Source organism: Heterodontus francisci, chromosome 18 (genome assembly GCF_036365525.1).
Source record: "Heterodontus francisci isolate sHetFra1 chromosome 18, sHetFra1.hap1, whole genome shotgun sequence".
NCBI classification, from domain to species: Eukaryota; Metazoa; Chordata; class Chondrichthyes; order Heterodontiformes; family Heterodontidae; genus Heterodontus; species Heterodontus francisci.
The window spans coordinates 78,747,631-78,764,529 of record NC_090388.1 but is presented as its reverse complement, the minus strand read 5'-3'; the positions used below and the strand labels follow the sequence as shown (position 1 = coordinate 78,764,529).

The following is a 16,899-nucleotide window of genomic DNA, read 5'->3' as shown; positions in this document are numbered from 1 at the left end:
AAGTAACTGTTAATTTTTGTCTCCGATTATTGTTTCTGAAAGCTTTCTCACCATCGAGGTCAAACTGACTGGCCTGTAGTTGCTGGGTTTATCCTTACACCTTATTTTGAACAAGGGTGTAACATTTGCAATTCTCCAGTCCTCTGATACCACCTCTGTATCTAAGGAGGATTGGAAGATTATTGCTAGTTCTTCCGCAATTTCCACCCTTATTTCCCTCTATCCTCATGCATCTTATCCGAGTCCTGGTGACTTATCAACTTTAAGTACAGCCAGCCTTTCCAATAACTCTGGCTTTGTTTGTCTTACCTTTCCCCCTCATGGGAATGTACCTTGACAGTAACTGAACTATCTCCTCTTTAAAGGCAGCCCATTGTTCTGTTACAATATTGTCTGCCAATCTTTGGATCTGGCCAAATAAATTGAAATCATTCTCACCCCACTGAAATTGGCCCTCCCCAATTAATTTTTACTCTGGGTTGCACCTTGTCTTTTTTACATAGTATCATAAGGTTTAGGTTAGCTATGATCACTGGCCTAGCAAGCCACTCAGATATCAAGGGCTATTAGGGATGGGCAACAAATGCTGGTCTTGCCAGTGATGCCCACATCCCATGAAAGAATTGTTAAAAAACTGCCCTCTAAATGGTCCCCTACTCACACCTGATCCACCTCATTCCCCAGGCACTGATCTAACAATGCCTCTTGCCTTGTTGGGCCAGAAACAAAATCTAGAAAATTCTCCTGAACACACCTCAAACATTTCCCCCTCTCTGCCCTTTACACTATTACTACCCCAATCTATATTAGGATAGATCTATGCATTCTGGAGGCATGAATGTTCTATCAAGTAGACCACCGTGTTCCAAAGGGCTGACAACTAAATTTGCAGATCACAAAGATCTATCAAAAAGGTGGTTTTATAAACTTTTAAATAAAGTTGCAGAATCAGTTCTCAAATTTATATTGGAAATCAATGCACCTCCTTTTAATTGGAGTCAAACAAATACTCGAGTGAAGTTTTCAGTTGTAAACCTCTGGCATCTGAGGCATAAACTTGCAAAAAGCATAGAGGGTGAATCTTGTTGCTGCGGTGGGTGGGGGGCGGGGGGGGGGGGGGGGTGGGGGTGGGGGGGGAGCTGTGGCTGTGGTGGGTGAGAGGACCGGAATTCTCCCACTCACATTGGGTAACTTTGACAGAAGAGCCCTGAACAACGCCATTAAACAGCAAGCTGTATTGTTCACATGGGCCGCAGGGCGACCAAGTGGTTTCTCACTGGACAGTGAGAATGCTATGGAGACCTGGCTGTCCTCCAGGGACTTGAGTTCATACTCAGGGCTGGCACTTCAGTTTTAAAAGTCTAAAAATTGTCTCATTATAATATCTAATCCTGCTGCAGCACTGTTCACAGACTAAGATTTTAAAGAATGGTCTCCTATTTACCCTGCAGTGGTCAGGCATGTGAGAGCAGTGCTATCTGTTCATTTTATTCCAAACAACCGATTGGGTGGAGTTCGTGCCAGTGGGGTGAGAGTTCTTGTCAATTGTGCTCACCTCACTCCTCTTGCCTCAGTGGTGGCACAGAATCTAGGGGGATACTGTGGGTGTGCTACACTGTCAGAGGTGCCATCTTTCAAATAAGACTTTAAACGGGGGCTTGTTCACACTCTTGAGTGGATGTAAAAGATCCCATGGTACCTGTTCGAAGAAGAGCAGGGGCGTTCTCTTGGTATCATGGCCAATATTTAGCCCTCAACCAACATCACCCAAACAGATTATTTGGTCATTATCACATTGCTGTTTGTGGGGCGTTGCTGTACGCAGATTGGCTGCTACAACAGTGACTACACTTTGAAAGTACTTCTTTGGCTGTAAATTGCTTTGAAATCACCTGAGGTTGTGTAAGGTGCTATATAAATGCAAGTCTATCTTTCTTTATAGTGGCAACGAAAGCCTCCTATCAAAGCCACACTATCCAGTAGGAGTAATTGAGAGGAATGCTCAGAATTACTTGCACAGTGCAATCCCGCAAGGGAGATTCCAGATTGGAAAATCAGCAGCCAGAAAACTAGAAGCTATTTACATTTACATCTGAAAATGCAAACTTGTTTTGCTTACCCTGGTTTGGCAGAGAAGAGAATAATCCAGGGTGGTCTCGGATCATTTCATGCACCACAAATTCCTGGATGGGTTCCAGACTTTTTTATTTGTACACCAGATGAGCCTTAACACTAGAGGATGAGTTTCTGCAGGCTAAGACTGTCCAATTCAATGTAGGCGTAGAGTACATAGTTACATAGGCCTGCGGTTTTAACTCGGTTGTGCTTGTTTTCTAGGCACAATTTACCCAAAATCTCTTGTCCTTTTAAAAAAAGCATCATACTAGAATCCGGCCCCAAAACTGGCCATCCCCCAAATCGAATTATTCACCATTGCTAATTGCACATGTCTGCATGCCTTTGAGGAGGCTCTAAAAAGCCCTTGGACATTAATAAACACATTTTAAAAGCTTTTGAATATATCTCTATTAATTTACAAGAAATTAACTACTGTACACCAAAATAACTAGCATTTGTAACAATCCTCAGCCAAGTACTGCTACACACTGGCATCTACCCGGAAATGTGGAAAATTGCCCAGGTATGTCCTGTTCACAGAACGCAGCAAAGTGATGGAAGGTATCATTGACTGTGCTAACAAGTGGCACTTACACAGCAATCACATGCTCATCGATGGCCAGTTTGGGTTCCACCACGGCCACTCAGCTCCTGATCTCATTACAGCCTTGGTCCAAATATAGAATAAAGAGCTGAATTCCAGAGGTGATGAGGTGAGAGCGATTGCGCTTGACATCAAGGCAGCATTTAATCAAGTATGGCATCAAGGAGCCCTAGCAAAATTGAAGTCAATGGGAATCGTGGGGAAAATTCTCCACTGGTTGGCGACATACCTAGCAGAAAGGAAGACGCTTGTGGTTGTTGGAGGCCAAGCATCTCAGCAGACTGAACAGAGGTGTTCCACAAAGCATTCGCCCAGTCTGCATTTAGTCTCCCCAGTGTAGAGGAGACTAAAGGCCTGCTCGGGTCTGCAAAAGAAACCCGACCCGAGCCCTACTGAACCACATCCACATTCTTTCAATTTAGTATACTGTATTCGCTGCTCACAATGTGGTCTCCAACATTGGGGAGACCAAACGCAGATTGGGTGACCGCTTTGCGGAACACCTCCACTCAGTCTGTAAGCATGACCCCGAGCTTTCGGTTGCTGGCCATTTCAACACAACCCCCCTGCTCTCATGCTCACATCTCTGTCCTGGGATTGCTGCAGTGTTCCAGTGAACATCAATGCAAGCTCGAGGAACAGCATCTCATTTACCGATTAGGCACACTACAGCCTGCCGGACTGAACATTGAGTTCAATAATTTTAAGAGCATGACAGGTCCCCTCTTTTTATGTTTAGTTATTTTTTCTTTTTCTCTTGTTTTTTCTTTCTTATTTGGTTATTTTATTTTAGGTTTTTTTTAGTGTGTTTAGTTTGTTTCTACTGTGCCTACTCACTGTTTTTTAAATTTTTTAAATGTTTTTGCTTGGAGTGCTCTATGCTTTAGTCTATTCACACCTTCTCTGTACTAACACTTTGTTTTTCAGCACACCATTAACATACCGTTTGGCTTTGTTCCATGACCTTCTGGTCAGTTATTCTCTGTGACCCTGTCCTATCAACACCTTCTCTTTCGTTATCTCTTGCCCCACCCCCGCTTTACTTGCTTAAAATCTTTTACATTTCTAATATTTGTCAATTCTGAAGAAGTGTCACTGACCTGAAATGTTAACTCTGCTTCTTTTTCCACAGATGCTGCCAGACCTGCTGAGTATTTCCAACATTTCTTGTTTTTATTTCAGATTTCCAGCATCTGCCGTATTTTGCTTTTATTTTATTCAAGTAAATTGCTATTTTACTTGGAAACACTGTCTGGGGCCCTGGACGGTGAGAAGGGAAGAAGTAAAAGGGCAGGTATTGCATCTTCCTCTTGCTTGCAAAGGTGCTGTAGGAAAGGAGGAGGTGTTGGGGGTGACTGAGGATTGGACCATGGTGTCGTAAAGGAACGGTTCCTTTGGAATGCTAAAAGGAGGGGAAGATGTGTCGCATTTAAAACTTCCCAAATTAAAGAAAGACCCAGCCAAATTGTACTACCTATTAACCCCCGAATGAGGCTAACCAAACTAGGTGTCTTTAAATCAACAAATTAACTGTTTAATTAGAAAAACTAAATTTTTAAACACTATGAAGATATAAACAACATTTAAAATAGAAAAAAATTAGAGTCCTTGTAAATTTACAGTCCAATGTTGCTTGAAGTCCTCACAGCCGTCCGATGAGGGAAAAAAGGTTCTTCCACAGTAGAACAGTCTGTAGTCTAATTCTAGCAGTATGTGATGCTTTCCTTCCTTCAGCAAATTTCAACAATTAACAACTTGCAAACACTTTTTCAATGAATCAATTTGACTTTAGAGTTTTTGAGGGATAAAAGATTGTCAGTCTAACTTCCCTTCGTTCAGTTCAAATTATCAGAGATCTCTGTTTTTTGGCTTGACTTTTTAAAAATTTTGAGAGATAATAATTAAACAGACTAAAATTCTATTCCTTCAGTTTAAATGGCTGAGAGCTCTTTTTTTCAGGTGCTAACGCCAGCTGCCTGCTTATGTTCTGTTAGAATAAACTGTCTTCAACTAAAAAGCCAGTTCAAAATTGGATTGTAACAAATGTATCACTTGATACTCCAAGTGGTTATAGTCATGGTAACAAGAATGCACCCTTTGAATTGCAGTCTCCAAATGGTTGTATCCAACGGCAACTGAAAGTGCATTTTCTTTAACTCCTGAGGCCTGCTGGTTCTTAAAGCAGTACTGATCCTTTGCAAGCCTTAAAGGCAAACCGCATATTTCCCGGAGAAAAAAAAACTACAGAACCATGACAATAGATACAAATAATTGACCCTGTGAAATTTTAGGAATTTAAAGCATGAAGTGAGAGAGAGAGAGAGTCATTTACCTAAACATGAAATGACTATCTCAGCACATCAGAACAGTCAAACAACACCATTCAGTACTCCTTTTATCCCTTGATTTGTTTTCTCCAAGAAATATCTATCCAGTTATCTCTGGAATTTACTAACCCTGTTCACTTTCCTGCTTCCCCCAATAATCTTCACCATACTCTCACCAGCTGGTGTCTAAATTAGTTCACCTGGATTGCAAGTTTTAGTGTGTGCCTTGTACTGTTTATTAAACATGGTATTAAAACCTAATTTATTCTTCCCAGGGAGACAGATCTATAAAACCTTGTTACTACTTCTCTTCTCCCCCACACCCCCACCAAAGAGACACTGAGTGACCTGATGCTCTCAGGATACATTTTTGGGAAATTCTGAGCATGAAGCTGCTGATTATCTATCTGGTTATCAACATGCATGTACTATCATAGATTCAGTCCATTTTTTGTTATTCATTCTTGAGATGTGGGCTTTGCTGGGAAGGCCAGCATTTGTTGCAAATCCCTAACTGTACTTGAGAATGTGAGAATGAGCCACCTTCTTGAACTGCTGCAGTCCATGTGGTGAAGGTGTTCCCAAAATGCTGCTGGGTAGGGATTTCCAGGGTTTTGATCCAGTAACGATGAAGGAACAGTGATATATTTCCAAGTCAAGATAGTGAGTGATGCGGAGGGGAACTTGCAGCTGATGCACAGCAGGTGCATGAGAACACTTTGTCCTTCCAGATGGTGGAGATCACGGGTTTGGGAGGCGTCATCGAAGAAATTTACTGCATAATTGGATAATTTACTTGATTATGCAAATTTCTTCCTGTCTCCCAAAGGTAATCAAATTAATCTGCGGAAGAAGTGCCCATCCACAACCATTACCTCAATCTCAGATGCTTATAGACCTTTCTTTTCTCTACCTTTTTTTTTGCAAATAACATGGGGCAGTACAGGTTTTTGGAGGATGGCTTCCTGCCCAGGATAGAACAAGCTTGCATGCTTTCAGTTTGACTCTGTCTATCTTCAACATCTAACCTTCAGGAATGTTGACATTCACAGCCCTGTTGTTTGATGCCTTCTCCTTACCTGTGGATATCAAAACCCTTGCCGGAGTCTGCATGAGTCTCCAGATTTTCCATTAGCATGTCAGCAGCCTGGTTAATTAATGGACACATCTGAAAGAAAAATAGCTCATACAATTATGGGAGAATTTATCTTGCTGTATAAATTATGTCAGTCGGGCTGGACCAGTAATCGAGCATGCAAAAGGGAAGAAGTGGTCCCTTGTCACAAGCTGAGGTGCTTAAAATACTCCGGAGTTTTACTTTTCCCAAATACTTTCCTGGAATTCTTTCTCTTTTCACTGATACAATTTTTAAATTTCACACACAACTGCAAGGGAAAAATCAACAGTGTAAACAGTACAAAGCTAGCTTCCATCACACCAGCATCACTAAGTGGTATATAAATGTGTAAAAAAATGTTGCAGTGTGATTCCAAGCCCTGCATTTTGGGGGAATTGCTCCGCACCATTCCAGAGACTTAAGCACATATTCCAGCCTGCGACTTCAGTGCAGTACTGAAGGAGTGCTACACTGTTAGAGGTGCTGTCTCTCAGATCAGACTTTAAACTGTTTTCTCTTTTGAGTGGACATAAAAGATCCCATAGCAGCACTTCAACAAAGAACTGGGTAGTTCTCCTGGTGTACGAGTCAATATTTATCCCTCAACCTATATCACTTAAAAAAAAATCTGGTCATTAAAATCTTGCTGTTTGTGAAACCTTGCTGTGTGCGACTTTGGCTGTCACATTTCCTACATTACAATCGTGATTACACTACAAAAGTACTTTAAAATGCTTTGGGACATTCTGAGGTCATGAAAGGCTTTATATAAATGCAAGTTCTTTTCTCTTTAAAATGTTATGACCCCTCAAGAAAGAACAGATTGAGTCCTGAACGAGAGTACAAGGGGGGAGCTTCACCTCCTCAGTGCTGTACTGCAAACATTGCCTTCTTGAATTTGATGATATGGTCCCAACCTTTCCTGCACTAAAAAATACCTGGGGGAAACATTGGATAAGACCGGTAATCAGGCACAGGGATCATGATGTACAATTAACCTGTATCCAGTCGTAGTGCTGCAGGCAGCATGCAAACTTCAAACAAATGCTAATTTAAATATTGGTGTTGTGTAGCCCAGCATTATGCACACTGCTGAGTGGCTGCATGACTTCAGGGAGTCTCTTGCACCCTTAAGTGGAAGGTGTACTCTGCCAGCACCAGGTGCTGGAAGTGGCTGGGGAAGAGTTTATGAGCAGAAGGAAGACCAGAAATGGCACAACAGGTCATAGAGCATGCCACAATATTCTCCAACGCAGAACTGGAGGCCTCGGTGCAGGAGGTGGACAGGAATGGAGAGGCCCTCTTCCCTCAGGGGGCCAGGAAGCCCTCCAAACAGACATTATGATGGCAGTGGGAACATATAGCCATCACAGTCAATGCTAGCACACTAGCTCCAAAGACCTGGGTCCGGTGCTGTAAAAAGTTCAATGATCTCACCGAGTGGTCAAGGTCAGTGAATGCATCTTCACATGCTTATCCTTACAAATGAGCTACCAGCCTCTCACTTTGCTCAACTCACCACCCCCACTTCACTTACCTCCCAAAGGTATCAAGTATGATTCATACCCAATATGCATAGCCTCACCTATCCCTCACACACAGCACTGCTGCAAGCCTCATACTCACATCTACACCTTGCACACACTGCCAGCTATTCAACTGTGATAGGCACATCACCCAATCACACTATATCACACTCACTGCCACAGTTCCCCCTCTCTTGCAGGACAAGGTGATCCATAATCAGAGGCAGCAGCACCTAACCAGCAAGGGATAGCGATGGCTCCATGTCCTCACTACCACGGAGGAGACAGTGCTGACCATCATTGGTGTGGCCACAGCCAAGGCTGTGGCCAGTGGCAGGGCTGAAACCATTGAAAATGACAGTATCTTCCTACCTAATCCATTTTCTCACATTCCATTTTCCCCTCGTCCCACAATCTCTTCTAACTTACAAGCTGCACATGGTGTCAGCATGCATCTCTTGTTTTCCCCCATTCCCTCACACCAACCCTGTCCTTGTACCTTTATCCTTTTAGATACCCAAGAACTGCCACCTGGTCAAGAACTGGTAGGAGAGCCTGAAGTCCGAGTGGAACTAGAGACTGATGAAGAAGAAACACCGTCACTCAATCTCACACTCTCAGCCACCAGTTCAGATACTGGCATGTCGCATTCTTTAGAGGGTAGCATTGAGGTGAGATCTGCACATGGTGAGTAACCGGGCATAAGTGACCTGCAGCCAGGCAGGAGGAAAGCATAGCACAGGTGCCAGCTCACTGACAGAAAGCCAGATGCCACTATCAAGGAGTATGGAGGGGTCCGGCTCAAACTTGGCACAGGGGATTGTGCATCCTTTCCAGTATGGAAGTGGTGGCCAACTCCATAAGAACATGATGACTATGATACATTATCTGGTGGCCGATGTCTCAGCTTCCATTGCACAAGCAGAAGCCATCAAATGTCTGAGTGCTACAGTGGAAGCTCAAACAGAGATCATCACAGAGCATTACACCTGAGTTCATCAGTTAGCACATCCATCGCATTAAAGTGCCTCCCAAACCACGGCCTCCATGACTTACAGGCCCAAATAGAGGTAAATGAGTATGATCTAATTGCCATACCAGAAACATGGCTACAGGGTGACCAAAACTGGGAACTGAATATTCAAGGATTTTCGACATTTGGGAAAGACAGGCAAAAAGGAAAAGGAGGTGGTGTTGCGCTATAATAAGGGATAGGATCAGTACATTAGTAAGGGAGGATCTCCGATCAGAAGAACAAAATGTGGAATCTGTTTGGGTGGAGCTAAGAAACAGCAATCGGTAGCAAACATTGGTAGGAGTTATTTATAGGCCACCAAACAGTAGTGGTAGAGTGGGACATGGCATTAATCAGGAGATTAGAGAGGCATGGGTGACTTCAATCTGCATATAGACTGGATAAACCTAATGAGCACTAATGCTGTGGAGGACGAGTTTCTGGAGTGTGTTAGGGATGGTTTTCTAGAGCAGTATGTTGAGGAAGCAACTAGAGAACAGGCTATTTTAGATCTAATATTATGTAATGAGAAAGGGCTAATTAATAATCTTGTTGTAAAAGAACCTTGAGGGATGAGTGGCCATAATATGATAGAATTTTACAGTATATTTGAAAATGAGGTGGTTCAATCTGAAGCCAGGGTGTTAAATTTGAACAAAGGAAATTATGAAGGTATAAGGGGCAAATTGGCTGAGGTGGATTGGGAAAATATATTAAAAAGATATGACAGTGCATAGGCAATGGATAATCTTTAAAGAAATATTACATAGTTTACAGCAACTATACATTCCTTCAAGGAACAAAAACCCCAAAAGTAACCGTGGATAACAAAGGAAGTGAAGGACTGTATAAGATTAAAGGAAAAGGCCTATAAAGTTGCCAGAAGTAGTAATAAACCTGAGGACTGGGAGGATTTTAGAAAACAGCAAATGAGGTCAAAGAAACTGATAAAGAAAGGGAGAATAGAATATGAATGTAAGCTAACAAAAAATATAAAAATGGACTGTAAAAGCTTCTATTGGTACCTAAAAAGGAAATCTTTGGCTAAGACAAATGTGGGTCCATTACAGGTAGAGTCAGGAGAATTTATAATAGGGAATAGAAAAATGGCAGAGAAACTAAATGATTACTTTGTGTCTGTCTTCACTGAGGAAGATTCAAGAAATCTCCCAGAATTAGAGATCCAAGAGATCAGGATAAATGAAGAATTGAAGGAAATTAGTATTAGTAAGAAGGCTGTATTGGAGAAATTAATGGGGCTGAAGGTTGATAAGTCCCCAGGACCTGATATTCTACATTGCAGAGTACTGAAAGAGGTAGCTATGGAGATAGTGGATGCATTGGTGATCATCTTCCAAATTTCTATAGATTCTGGAGCAGTTCCTGCAGATTGAAAGGTCGCCAATGTCACCCCACTATTTAAGAAGGGAGGGAGAGAGAAAACAGGGAATTGCAGACCTGTTCATCTTACATCAGTCATTGGGAAAATGCTAGAATCTATTCTAAAGGATGTGTTAAATGGACACTTGGATAATAATGATCTGATTGGGCACAGTCAACATGGATTTATGAATGGGAAATCATATTTGATGAACCTGTTGGAGTTTTTTGAGGATGTTACTAACAGAATTGATAAAGCGGAGTCGGTGGACGTGGTATACTTGGATTTTCAAAATGGTTAGCAAAATTAAAGCACATGGGATAGGTGGTAATATACTGGCATGGATTAAGGATTGGTTAACAGGCAGAAAACAGAGTAGGAATAAATGGGTCATTCCCACGTTGGCAGGCTGTGACGAGTGAGGTACCACAGGGATCAGTGCTTGGGCCCCAGCTGTTCACAATATATATCAATGATTTGGATATGGAGACCAAATGTAGTATTCCAAAGTTTGCGAATGACACAAAACTAGGTGGGAATGTGTGTTGTGAGGAAAATGCAAAGCGGCTTCAAGGGGATTTGGACAGACTTAGTGAGTGGGCAAGAATGTGGCAGATGGAATATAATGTGGAAACATGTGAGGTTATCCACTTTGGTCGGAGGAATAGATGTGCAGAGTATTTCTTCAATGGTAAGAGATTAGAAAGTGTAGATGTACAAAGGGACCTGGGTATCCTCGTCAATAATTCACTGAAAGCTAACATGCAGGTGCAGCAAGCAATTAGGAAGGCTAACGGTATATTAGCCTTTATCACAAGAGGATTTGAGTACAGGAGTAGTGAAGTCTTGCTTCAATTGTATAGAACCTATTATTGCCATAGAGGGAGTGCAACGAAGGTTCACCAGACTGATTCCTGGGATGGCAAGACTATCCTATGAAGAGAGATTGGGGAAACTGGGCCTGCATTCTCTAGAGTTTCGAAGAATGAGAGGTGATCTCATTGAAACCTACAAAATACTTAAAGGGTAGATTCAGGTGAGATGTTTCCCCTGGCTGGGGAGTCTAGAAGCAGGGAACACAATTTCAAGATAAGGGGGAAGCCACTTAGGACAGAGATGAGGAGAAATTCCTTTTTTCAGAGGGTTGTGAATCTTTGGAATTCTCTACCCCAGAGGGCTGTGGAAGCACAGTTATTGAGTATGTTTAAAGCAGATTGACAGATTTCTAAATACAAATGACATAAGGAGAGTGTGGGAAAAAGGCACTGAAGTGGATGATCAGCCATGGTAATATTGAATGGCGGAGCAGGCTCGACGGGCTGAATGGCCTAAACCTGCTCCTATGTTCCACCACCTAGAACACAGGTACCAAGTGCATGAGAACACTATCACCTTCAAGTCCTCCAAGTCACACACCATCCAGATTTGGTATTGCCGTTTCTTCGCCGTGGCTGCTGATTTTTGAAAAAGTGCATTGGATACACCCAGCCAATTGAAGGACTGTTCAAGTCTGGACAGTGCCTTTCATTCTGAGCCATGAGCCCTCATTAATACCTGTTTTCTGCAGTTGAGTTGTCTGGGAGCCCAATTCACCATTCCAAGTGGACCTCAGCCCTAATGTACTATGGCTGCTTCGCAGGTACAGTTTTGAGATGGTGCAATGTTTTGCCCAGACTGCTGCAGGGAGATGTTCAGTGTTTTTCCTCCATGGTGCCATGTAGCATAAATGTTTGGGTCTCATCTATTACAGAGACCAGAATTATTGTGCATTTGTCTTGTGCAAGCCCAATTTACAAAGTGTTTGGAGATGTTAGCATGCTCCTACTGTTGTCAAAATTCACTTCGCACAGGACCCTTAAGGTTAGCAGAAGATACTTTCACCTTGTCAGTCTAAGCTGGAGTTGAACTCTGGTCCCAAGAGCATTTGCCATATTTGCTCGTCTGCTGCTTCTTAAAGAAACTTAAAACATATTACATATTGCACACGAGTAAACAGGGTGCTGCAAAATTAGACTCTGTAGCACCCTTACCTTTGGCACTATGGATGCCGTTTTGGTACCAAAATAGCATCCACAGCGTACGCACACTCTCCCCGGACAACCTGCAACTATGAAACTCTCCACTCGCTGAACGTGCAGTTGGTATGTGACCACGCTCAGCATATCATGCTGGTGAATGTGATCTATCCTGGCAGCAGTCATGATACTTACATTCTGTGCCAATTGTCTGTTCTTTCAGGATATGAGACACCACATCAAACCAGAGGGTGGTTGCTGGACAACAAGGGCTATTGCTTTTGAACTTGTTCATGGCTTTTGAACTTGTTCATGGCTCCATTCTGTAACCCAACTACACAAGGCCACTAGAACCATTGCTACAGCACCCTAATAGTCTGCTCAATGATGTTTCTCGTGGCAGCAAGAATGTAAGTATCATGACTGCTGCCAGGATAGATCACATTCACCAGCATGATATGCTGAGCCTGGTCACATACCAACTGCACGTTCAACGAGTGGAAAGTTTCATGGTTGTAGGTTGCACTGGAAGTATGCACGTACGCACGGATGCCATTTTGGTACCAAAGCTACACCCATAGTGTCAAAAGTAAGGGCGCTAGAGAGCCCAAATTTGTGGTGTCCATGTTTATCCTGGTGTAATGTGTTTTAAATTTCTTTACGAAGCAGCAGATGAACAAATATGGCAAATGACCCAGAACCCAAGTTCAACTCCAGCTCAGACTGACAAGATGAAAGCCTCTTCTGCTAACCTAAAGGGTCCAATGTGAAGTGAATTTGGGCAACTGTAGGAGCGTGCCAACATCTCCATACTCTGTGTAGATTGCAGTTGCACAAGACAAATACACAATAATTCTGGTCTCCATGATAGTTGAAACCCAAACATTTATGCTACATGGCACCATGGAGGAAAAACACTGGACATCTCCCTGCAGGAGTCTGGGCAGAACATTACACCATCTCAAAACTGGACCTGCAAAGCAGCCATAGTAGAATAGGGCTGAGGTCCACTTGGAACAGTGAATTGGGTTCCCAGGCAACTTAAGTGCAGAAAACCGGTATTGATGAGGGCTCGTGGCTCAGGATGAAAGGCACTGTCCAGATCTGAACAGTCCTTCAATTGACTGGGTGTACCCAATGCACTTTTTCAAAAATCTTCAGCCACAATGAAGAAATGGTGATACACATTCAAATCTGGATGGTGTGTTGACTTGGAGGAATTGAAGGTGATGATGTTCTCATGCACTTGGTGCCTTTGTTCTTCTAGGTGGTGCAGGTCATGTGTTGGGAGTTGCTCTACTGTGCTGAATATGATACCTGAACTAAGGTATAATGTTCTGTGATGGCCTCTGTGAATTATGAAGTAGCAATTTGACTGATATATCAGAAATGTGTGCTTCACTGTCCCTAGGAATTCAGTCCTAATTATCACCAGGCAATTAAAAGTATATTTTTTCTCCATTTATAAAGTGAAGAAGGAATAATGACAAGGTGGCCAGTGAAGTAGTCGGAATGCCGTAGTACGCCAGAGGTCTGGCTAATGACATGCTAACAATAACACTGCAGCACAGTAAATCAGATGCTGTTGCTACTGAGCCATCGGAGGCCAGGTTTTTAATCTTTAACCGTACTGCTATAAGGAACTTCTGTTAATTGGAGAAACTGGAAAAGCTGCGACTGTTTTCCTTACAGCCGAGAGGGTTAAGCGGAGATTTAATAGAGAAGTTTGGAATTATGAACACCTTAACTTTCTGTGGTGAGTTTAATATGCAAATCTAGCATGTTCTTAAAAATAATGGGGTTGCTAAGGGTGAGATGCCGCTTGTGTGAGACAAATGTAGAGCGTCGTAATTCAACCAATAAGTTCCAGAGATTCACATCTCACAGCCTATCTCTTCATTCTCTGAATTTGCTGGCTGATTTGTGCATTAATAATGGCGTGTGTTGTTAACACGTTATTTTTACAGTAAGAATTGGCCTTGTAAAACACAAGCTAACAGTCCCAGACGGAGCTGACAGTCATCCAAGCTTGTTTAATTTTTTTCTTGGATCTTGGAGGAATGCATTTGTGCAAAGTTTTCAACTGAAATCAGAGTTTCTTTTTTAAATGTTGCAGTGGTTTCAGTTTCTCGAAGTTAGTCTTAGCTGGCCCATCTGAAAGCTGTGAATGAAGAGGTTTTCATCACACACTTCCATGGTCTATAATGTAGATGAGTAGCCTGAAAACAGGGCAGTCCGTGAACCTTTTGATGATGTAATTGAGTGAGGCACAGACAAAGGGAGGGATAGCAATAATAGGAGCCCGCTGTGGAGCTATTTTTTTAACGTAGAGAAACAAATGTGTAATCAGGCAAAAATGGAGGTTGAGCTAAAGATATTAAAGTTTGGTTAAAGAGGGCTTGAAGGAAAGTCTTAAAGGGGGAGCAGGAGATGAAGCAGCAGAGAGGTTTAAATTTCAGAGTAAACGGTCTAGACAGCTGAAGGCATACCTACCAAAAGTGGAGGCAAGGGAGGACTGATACACAGGAAGCAAGAGTTGGAGGAACAGAATTCTGAGATGGGTGGGGGAAGGGAGTCATAGTGCTGCAGGAGTTAGAGATAGGGAGGGCGACGAAAGCATGGAGTGAATTAAACACAAGGAGGAGAATTTTAAATTGGGGTTGTTGGGAGACGAGGACAGCCAATGTAATTTAGCAAAGACAGGGGTCTTGGTGCCAGCTAAGGGACAGACAAGCATTTTGGAAACAGCAGAAGGTTATGAAGGTGGAGGATAGGAGATCAGTTATACAGTTAAGTCTGGAGGTTTTAATAGCAGATGGGCTGAAGCAGGCATTATTACAGAGGTGGAAGTAGCTGGTCTTTGTGATGGAGTGGATATGAGGACTGTAGCTCAGCTTGGGATCATAGAGAACACCGAGGTTGCAAAGGGTCTGGTTCAGCATGAAACAGTGGCTGGGGAGGGGGATGGAACCGGTTATAAGGGTATGTAGTTTTGGTGGGAGCTGAAGGTGCTGGAAATTACGGCTCATCCAGGTGCTGTATGCCGGACAAGCAGTCTGACAACGCAAAGGCAGTGAAGCAGTTCAGAACGGTGATGCAGAGGTAGAACTGGAATTCTTTGGATGGGGTCAGCTTCCATCTGTACACTGACAACACCCAGCTCTATCCCTCCACCACCTACTTAGCAAGAAGAGGGAATATGTGAGGGAGGCTTAAACTAATTTGGCAGGGAGAGGGTTACCAGGATGAAGCATTCGAGAGGCGATACAAGATACACACAGGAGAGAGAGACAAACAGCATGAGAATAAAGAATAGTTCTGAAATAGGAGGGATCAGAAAGAGGGGAAGTGCGCGGCACACTAAGATGGGTTTAGATTGCATGTCCATAAATGCACGGAGTGTGGTAAATAAAGGATATTCCGGCAATAGTATTGAAGACCTGTGCTCCAGGACTTGCCGCACCCCGAGCCAAGCTGCTCCAGTACAGCTACAACACTGGCATCTACCCGGCAATGTGGAAAATTGCCCAGGTCTGTCCTGTACACAAAAAGCAGGACAAGTCCAACCCGGTCAATTACTGCGCCATCAGTCTACTTACAATCATCAGCAAAGTGATGGAAGGTGTCATCAACAGTGCCATCAAGCAGCACTTGCTTAGCAATAACCTGCTCAGTGATACCCAGTTTGGGTTCCGACAGTGCCACTCAGCACCTGACCTCATTACAGCCTTGGTTCAAACATGGACAGAAGAGCTGAACTCAAGAGGTGAGGTGAGAGTGACTGCCCTTGACATCAAGGCAGCATTTGACTGAGAATGGCATTAAGGAGCCCTAGCAAAACTGGAATCAGGGGGAAAACTCTCTGCTGGTTAGAGTCATACCTAGTGCAAAGGAAGATGGCTATGGTTGTTGGAGGTCAATCATCTGAGCTCCAGGATATCACTGCAGGAGTTTCTCATGGTCGTGTCCTAGGCCCAACCATCTTCAACTGCTTCATCAATGACCTTCCTTCAATCATAAGGTCAGAAGTGGGGATGTTCACTGATGATTGCACAATGTTCAGCACCATTCGCGACTCCTCAAATACTGAAGCAGTCCGTGTAGAAATGCAGCAAAACCTGGACAATATACAGACTTGGGTTGATAGGTGGCAAGTAACATTTGTGCCACACAAGTGCTAGGCAATGACCATCTCCAACAAAAGAGAATCTAACCATCTCCCCTTGACATTCAATTGCATTACCATTGCTGAATCCCCCACTATCAACATCCTAGGGGCTACCATTGACCAGAAACTGAACTGGAGTAGCCATATAAATACCGTGGCTACAAGAGCAGGTCAGAGGCTAGGAATCCTGCGGCGAGTAACTCACCTCCTGACTCCCCAAAGCCTGTCCACCATCTACAGGCACAAGTCAGGAGTGTGATGGAATACTCTCCACTTGCCTGGATGGGTGCAGCTCCAACAACACTCAAGAAGCGCGACACCATCCAGGACAAAGCAGCCCGCTTGATTGGAACCCCATCCACAAACATTCACTCCCTTCACCACCGACGCACAGTGGCAGCAGTGTGTACCATCTACAAGATGCACTGCAGCAACGCACCAAGGCTCCTTAGACAGCACCTTCCAAATCCACGACCTCGACCAACTCGAAAGACAAGAGCAGCAGAGGCATGGGAACACCACCACCTACATGTTGCCCTCCAAGTCACACACCATCCTGACTTGGAACTATATTGCCGTTCCTTCACTGTCGCTGGGTCAAAATCCTGGAACTCCCTTCCTAACAGTA

The 16,899-nt window shown here is 43.4% G+C and overlaps 1 protein-coding gene across 4 annotated transcripts in view; it reads right to left on the bottom strand.

The window, feature by feature from the left end:
- Positions 1-16,899, bottom strand: part of tbxas1 (thromboxane A synthase 1 (platelet)) — a 325,351-nt gene that overhangs the window by 82,169 nt on the left and 226,283 nt on the right. For all 4 annotated transcript variants that reach the window (XM_068051060.1, XM_068051062.1, XM_068051063.1 and 1 more), the window contains one exon: positions 6,129-6,217. In XM_068051060.1, the coding sequence (XP_067907161.1) occupies positions 6,129-6,217 (89 nt within the window). The remainder of the gene's footprint in view (positions 1-6,128; positions 6,218-16,899) is intronic.